Genomic DNA, 7846 nt, shown 5'->3' on the forward strand with positions numbered 1-7846 from the left:
CCAGATCGCCTCCACATTTGAAAAAAGTCATTTTTGGAAATAAGACGAAAACGTTATTTTTTCGGACCACCCTAAAATGGAAATGAGCACCCTAATGAAAAAATAAAAAATACTGATCAAATATTCTGCGATAACAATACAGCCACTTTTCGCGAGAATCTGATAACCACTATATCGGTTTGACATGGAATAGTGGTTCTCAGATTTTCGTGAAAAGTGGTAGATTTGTTCTTTATCGCAAACTATTAGACCCACATTTTTTATTTTTTCATTACGGCATTTCCATTTTAGGGTCCTTTTTTCATGTATTTTTCTTTGTGTCTTTTTTCATTTTCGAGTTATGATTTTGCGACACTGAGTGGTGCCTCGACATGTCGCATTAAATGTAAATTACTGCATATTGAGCTTATAATTACACTATTTTAGCTATTCCTACAATGCAATCTTCGAATTCGTTCGCAACCCTGGATGATGTGTCTATTGAAGAACAAGATGTAATCGCGCTTGACACTTGTGAGTATATCACGCGTAAATGAAAGCATTATTTATTATAGAAAAGTACTCATGCTCAACATTTTTTATACTAGGTCTACAACAATCTAGATTTGAAGAAAATGGTTTGAAGAGTACCAATATGCTTTATTTGGAACTCAACGAAGCTTTGAGTACAATCGACGAACTCAAAAAGAACATAAAGATACTAGACGAGTATAAGCAGCAAGCAGTAGCACACATCACGGAATTGCAGAATACATTACAAGAAGAACGCCAGCTCGCTCAAAGAAATGAAGAGCAAATTGAAACATTGAAAAATGCGAATATGATTTTGTCGTCAACAATGGAAAAACAACGCAAATCATTCAGCAAGCATTTGATGGAACTTGAAAAGAAAAAGAAAATTTGTGAAACAGAACATATCGATAAAACTGACATTATTGAACGGTTATATGAAATGTTGAACGGTGTATTGTCGAAGAATCAGTTGGATGTTATACTTGGACGAAAGCAAAGACCACGTTGGACTTCCAATGAAATCTCAACAGCATTCGCCATTCGCTATATGAGCAAGCGGTGTTATACGTTTATTCGTAAAGATTTGCATATTCCGCTTCCGGGACTAACCACACTCAATACCTACGCTAACCAATTGGATCTTCGTAGTGGCATACTTTCCGATATTCTACGTTACATGTATGTTGTCGGCTCGGACATGCAGGAAAGACAATTGGCATGTATTATTACATATGACGAGATGAGCGTGCGTCAACTCATAGAATATGATCAAAGGGCTGATGAGGTTATTGGGCCATATAAATACGTCCAAGTATTGATGGTACGTGGTTTATTCGCTAGCTGGAAGCAAATTTTGTTTGTTGCGTTCAATCAACCGATGACGACTCAAATCCTTCAGAAAGTAATATGTGAGCTCCACGCTATTCGTTATAATGTGGTGGGGATAAATTCAGATAACGGACCCGGAAACACTATATTGTGAAAAAATCTTGGAGTATCTATCGATAAAACGTATTTTGAACACCCAGTCACAAAAGAAAACATCTATGTCTTCGGAGATAGTCTACATAATTTAAAATTATTAAGGAATTGGTTTGTTGGCGAAGGAATTATCTGGAAAGACAAAATAATTAATTCACGATTAGTGAGGATTCTCATTCAAGAGAGATGTATTTGTGAGCTAACACCTATTTTCTCATTGAATACTGGACACATCGATCTGACTGCTGTCGAAAAACAGAACGTAGCAAAGGCCGCGCAACTTCTATCGCACTACAGCAACAGTTTTGAAACAGCGTTTCATGCAAACGAGTGAGGAAGAAGAAGCTGCTCTCGTTGCAGATTTCATTGAAATATGTAACAGCTGGTTCGATATTTTCAATTCGCGCAGTCCTTTCGCTGCAATAGAATTGAAAAGATCATACTCCGCAACTGATAACCAAATCGAAGCTTTGGACCGAATGCTACAAATGCTACAAAATTGTCAGCCGATTAAAAAAAGTGGTACAGTTTGTACGTCATTAACAACGTTTCAACAATCAATAATTATTTCAATAAAATCATTAAAATGTTTGTTCACGGATATGCAGCGAAAATATGATATTAAATTCATATCAACATTTAAGGTAAACTGAACTCTATATAAACTCTATATAAATCCGAGAATTATATGAAGCCTTTTTCTGAACTGTATTTATTTTCAGTTGAATCAAGATTTGCTCGAGAATTTATTCTCTCAGATACGTTCCAGAGGAGGACTCAACGACAGACCAGCACCGCTAGACGTTTTACAGCGGCTGCGCCTCATCATTCTAGGGAAAACCCCCGGAATAACTCAAAAAAACGTCAATACTTATGACAAAAAACATGGTTCACACACAGAAGTAGAAGATGAATACATCACCACGATGTTGTTCCAGAGGGCACAAGTAGATATATCAGAAAATTCGGATCTACCTGTCTCGGAGGATATTTCAAATCAGCCATCTGATGAATGTAATGAATCAGTGATTAATTCTAATAACTCTTTTAAACAAATATGTTATATCCTACAGTTTCCATTATAACATTCGATAACACGTCGAGGGAGCAAGAGAACAGCGATATGTCTCCACCAGTTTCGTTTATGGAAATAGACCAAGAAAAAGATGGTTTCGTATATCTCCTAGGTTGGGTCGCACACAAATTAAAAAAAATACACCAAGATCTTGGAGACAAAACTGCCAATCTATCGAGCCGTCATGTACCATCTTATTTGGCTGATTTATCATACGGTGGATTGACAGCCCCCTCTAGCATATTCCAGGTAGTAGGTATAGAAATGGAAAAAATATTTGTTTCTAGCCTGGGTAGTAATGGTTTCAGATTTAAAGAAAATGTACTGTCAACAATTGTTGAACGGATTATCGAAGCTTATCCGAATTTCGATATCACTGTGATTAGAACATATATTAAAATTAGAATAATTGCCAGAATACGTTATTGTAATCTTCAATTACAAGGATTAACAGAACCTGGTCGCAAACGAAGAAATGAGATCGAAACGAGGAAAGCATCAAAGAAATATAGAAGAATGAATGCACTGTAAAGAGATCCCTATATATTTACTAGACATAAAACACATTACTAAACCTAGGGAGAAAAAAAAACATTATTTTGTATAACAGGGTGTTGAATCAAAATCCGAAAAAAAAAATCCCTGATATTCCTTGATTTTCCAGTAATTTTTCAGAAAAATTCCTGATGTAGACTAGTAACCAAATTCTCTACTAATATTCTAGCTGTAGTTCCTGAAACATTCAGTTAGCCTAAACAATGAAATTTAAGAACGTCTATCGATATCTGCCAATAAATATATTGTTTATTGTTTTTAACTGAGTTAAATGACGACTGAGAAGATTCGTATAGGATTTAAAAAATGGATAATACAGTTCAAAGTTATCTTGAAGAAGTCTTAAACACTAGTACAGATTGAGTCATTTTCATTTTTAATCGGATCAATTTCATAAAACTGTTACGATTTTAACGAAATGCTTTATCTTGCAATCTTTCGACTCCTTTCCGTGCGTTTTTGAAAATTTCCTTCGCTATACCTCTAGAGATTTCGCTTCTGCTTTTCGTAGCCGTTTCAATAACGTTGATTTTTATGACGATAAAGGAAATGAGAATTTCTAACTAGTTGAATTGACTAGCTCAACTTTTTATTAATGCTGTCCTTCCAAAGTGAAGTATAGCATCATAAACATGTCGCATAGCACAACTCTTTCCTCCCACATGTTTTCATAAAAAACATTCGCTATTAATGGAAAAGCCCTCGCAACGATAGGGTTTCCACACGAGAGACAGAAGACCATTTTTTGGAAAAAATTTCCGTAAACCTATCCTTTCCAAAAATGCTCCAGTCGTTCATTTATCAGATCATAGTGAGCAAACTTGTTTTTGTTGCTAGCAATCATAAATCTGCTGGAGCTTCTCTGATACGTTCAAAATCCGTCAAATATCAATAGTCAAAAACTTCTCGAGTCGTTTTCCCTCCAATTTTATATCGGAATCGATGACGGAAAGATAAAAAATACATTAACGCTTCATAAGCGTATCATTATATTTCTAATTATAGCTATAATCAAAATTCAAATTCGCGGAATTTGATTTTTTCCAGATTGGTGACGAAATTTCCTGACATTGTTTGAATTCCCTAATTTTCAAGGTTTTTCAAGGTCGTCGACGCCCTCTATAAGTTCATTGATTCGGAAAATCTGAAGTAAATCAAAACCTTTGCCTTTGTACGATTATATGTACCTAATGACTAATTTCTACTCTAGATTTTTTATCATGTCCTAATACACGTTGAAGTAAATGAAATTAAATAATCCAGTATATCCCGCTTACTGTCTTCTGAAGTGAAGACAGTGACTGTGAAGATTGCTTTTGATTACACTTTTCAGTAGTTCTGCTTTTTTATTCAACATTGTTTAAGAAGCCATACCAGCTGCTACTGATTATTTTCCTGTAATATATGGAAAATTAGCAACACAAAAGTAAAATTAATTCAAAAAGTAAACACGAACCTGTTGCAATCATCGTCAACCTCCTTGTGCTCTAGCATTTGAGCAAAACCAATTACTTTCAACAACTCTTTCCGGATCTTCTGGCGTGATCGATAGTCGTGATTCCAACAGTTTATTTCACCTGTAATATATTAGCAACACAAAAGTCCACTAATTTGAAAAATAAACACGAACCTGTTGCAATCATTGTCAACCTCCTTTTGCTCTAGCAAAACCAATTACTTGTAACAGCCCTTCCGGATCTTCTGGATCTGGTAATCTCGCAATCAGCGCTATTTCTTGTCACCGTCGCCGTAAGTACTTTTTTCCCCGCCGATAGGATCCAAACAGAAGTACATCTTGCTTGGAAAAAAAGCATTGATTGCGCGGCTAGAAGCTAAAACATACTCAAAACATCTGTTTTTGCACTGTTTTTAATTCGACCGCTGATTGTAGATATCTGAAAAAGTAGAAGCAATTATGAGAAATTGTTATACGAAAAAATCCAGAAAATTACCTACCTACAGTAAAGCGCGAGCAGCTATTTTGCCGACGAATGCATTTGTCACCAAAAGATATGATATGTTTTGTAAACAAATTTGTTTTTTCACGAGCAATAGCCGAACAGCAATTTTGACATTGCGGTCCACCTATAGTATAGCAAGATGCTAAACTATAGGTGTTTCGTTCTTGACACTTTCATGACAATACCTGAGACGAGTAGCGAGACGTAGCTTTCTGAATTATTTACTTTTTGTTTGGTTGTGTGGTTATGGTTTCATATCAACTCGCTGAGGAAAACAACTGAAGGAAGAAATAAACAAATATATATTCGTGAAAAATAGTGTACTATAGCTGCAATAAGGTATTTATATTATATATTATAACCGCTCCATGTAATGTAATTAAACATACACATACTCTTTACAGATACACAGGTCGAAGGCCACTGATCATTTAACAAGAGCCAAAGGTTGTACCGCTCATGGCAACTCTACACGAGTTGAAGATTGTACCGTCCAGTGACCATTCTACCCTGGATTCCTCGAGTCAAGAGAGACGCACCACGATTGATATGAGGTACAGACTAGGGGGGCGTCGCTGATCAATGGTCAGTTATACTCCAATAGGAAGTATCCCGTGTCGGCCACACATACATAGTACTGGAGACTGCAACATCCCAATTATGAGATCTATGTAATACTAACCTCGAGCCAACCGCGAGTAATCGGTTACATATTACTAAAACAGTTGTAAGACAAAAATTGTTAAAATATTGGACTCCCGGCCCCGTCAAGCTACGTGCCTTAATAAAATATATATTTTGGGGAAAAAAAATTATATATTCAATATTTTTGGGGGACAGTGAGGATTTGATGAGCTTGTGAATGTGATATTATAGCATGTGATATTATAGAATGTGTCTAAGAAATCTGGTGTCCAACTCCTCCACAGATAATCGTTCATCTCGCGGTTCTCTATCATGCCAAAATTATATTGTGAATATTTTATTTACTTCAGATGCCGTATTATTGTGCAGTAAAAGGATGTGGAAACAAGGTTCTCATAACGAAAAATAACCCGGACATTGTTTACCACACTTTTCTCCGAGATGGAGATAAAAATCAAAAATAAAAATCATATGCTCACGTCATTTCCATAGAAGCAGTTACGATGACCGACATCAAATGCGCCATGAACTTAATGGTACGAGGAAATATAGGATGTTGAATTCCAAAGTTAAACCTTTTTTCTGCCTTATATGTATCAGCCATTCCATGTCTAACCGATATAGTGGTTCTCCGATTTTCGTGGAAAGTGGTAGATTTGTTCTTTATTGTAAAATATTAGACCCGTCTTTTCTTGTTTTTTTTCATTAGGGCTGTGTGGTATACGTTGCAAATCGTGAATATTGTCACCGGATTAAGGGGATTGTAGTGATGTAGAACGTTGAACTTTTGACTAGTCTGAAATCGATCCACCGCCGCAACAATAAGAAATTTCTCACCGTGCAATTTTTCGAAATGACTGGTATACTCATCGGCAGTGCGGAAATACTCTCGGCATACAAAGCAGCAGCGCAAAGAGGGGTCCAAATTGTGTTTCAGCATACGTTCCACCGTAGTCACATAACGAATTTCCGATAGAAGTCGATTCGCCACTACCATCTCTTTAATTTCCTTCAAAACTTTGTCGTTTTGTAAAATTGCATCCAGCATACGCAGGAATTTGTTTTGCTTTTTGGAAGTTAACTCTGAAAAATCAACAAATATAATCATTCTTTAGCGGAATAAATATATCAAACCGACCTACCAGCGTGATTGTTCTGTTCTTGCTGCTCCAGTAGGTTTCGCAACCGCTCCATGTTCAATTTAAAATGATTTGGTCGATTACCATTGGCATGCTGTTGGATTGGCTCATTACGTGTTATCAAATTGTGGTTCATCAGCACCCAGCCCAACTCGTCCATTTTGACACGAGTGTTGCGGCGCAGTTTTATTTTTCGCGTAGTTTCCGTTTGATGATGCCTCCGTCCTTGATCAGATTGTGCCGATAAATTCGTACCACGTACGATTCTATTTCATGCTTTTGCCCTGGTGATAAAACAAAAAAAAATTAACACTCTTTTAAATGCTCAATAAAACCACATACGAAAAACGCTGCTTGCTTGGAAAGAAAAGCATTGATTGCGCGGCTAGAAGGTAAAATATACTCAAAACATCCTTCTGCACTGTTTTTAATTCGACCGCTGATTGTAGATATCTGAAAAAGTAGAAGCAATTATGAGAAGTTGTTATACGAAAAAATCCAGAAAATTACCTGCCTACAGTGAAGCGCGAGCAGCTATTTTGCCTACGAATGCATTTGTCACCAAAAGATATGATTTGCTTTGTAAACAAATTTGTTTTTTCACGAGCAATGGCCGAACAGCAATTTTGACATTGCGGTCCACCTATAGTATAACGCCTTGTAGTATAGCACCTTGGTCGCGGTCATAAAGTTGTTTTCGAAATGTCGCGGATTGATTTGGAAACTAAAAAGAAAATTCTGCACAATTGGTCTACCGTAAAGGGTGTCCACAACCACAACCACAAAATAGCAAAAAATTTATATGTCTGGGCCTAGGGGCACAGACGGGATCTTGACATAGGACTGTGATTGTGTGTAATAATTGCGTTTTTTCATTGTTCATAATCTGTATTTTTTTCTTTTTTGATAAATAAAATTGAAGCCCTGAAAAATATGCGTGAGTATACCCTTTCGAACTTTTAAATCAGCAGCCAGTT

General features: G+C 36.4%; 1 protein-coding gene across 1 annotated transcript; it reads right to left on the bottom strand.

The window, feature by feature from the left end:
• Positions 1-5983: 5983 nt before the first annotated feature.
• Positions 5984-7511, bottom strand: LOC129779981 (uncharacterized). Its single transcript, XM_055787802.1, has 4 exons — positions 7380-7511; positions 7212-7322; positions 6873-7153; positions 5984-6813 (listed from the first exon to the last, which is right to left on the bottom strand). The coding sequence occupies exons 3-4, from the start codon at positions 7027-7029 to the stop codon at positions 6407-6409; spliced, it is 564 nt and encodes a 187-aa protein (XP_055643777.1). The 5' UTR covers positions 7030-7153; positions 7212-7322; positions 7380-7511; the 3' UTR covers positions 5984-6406.
• Between the last annotated feature and the right edge of the window lie 335 nt (positions 7512-7846).

This window comes from Toxorhynchites rutilus, chromosome 3 (assembly GCF_029784135.1).
Source record: "Toxorhynchites rutilus septentrionalis strain SRP chromosome 3, ASM2978413v1, whole genome shotgun sequence".
Taxonomy (NCBI): domain Eukaryota; kingdom Metazoa; phylum Arthropoda; class Insecta; order Diptera; family Culicidae; genus Toxorhynchites; species Toxorhynchites rutilus.

Coding starts and splice junctions, on each gene's coding strand:
- LOC129779981 (XM_055787802.1), bottom strand. CDS start 7,029: ATGGACGAGTTGGGCTGGGTGCTGATGAACCACAATTTGATAACACGT. Junction 6,814..6,872: donor AGAACAGAACAATCACGCTG/GTAGGTCGGTTT, acceptor TTGATTTTTCAG/AGTTAACTTCCAAAAAGCAA.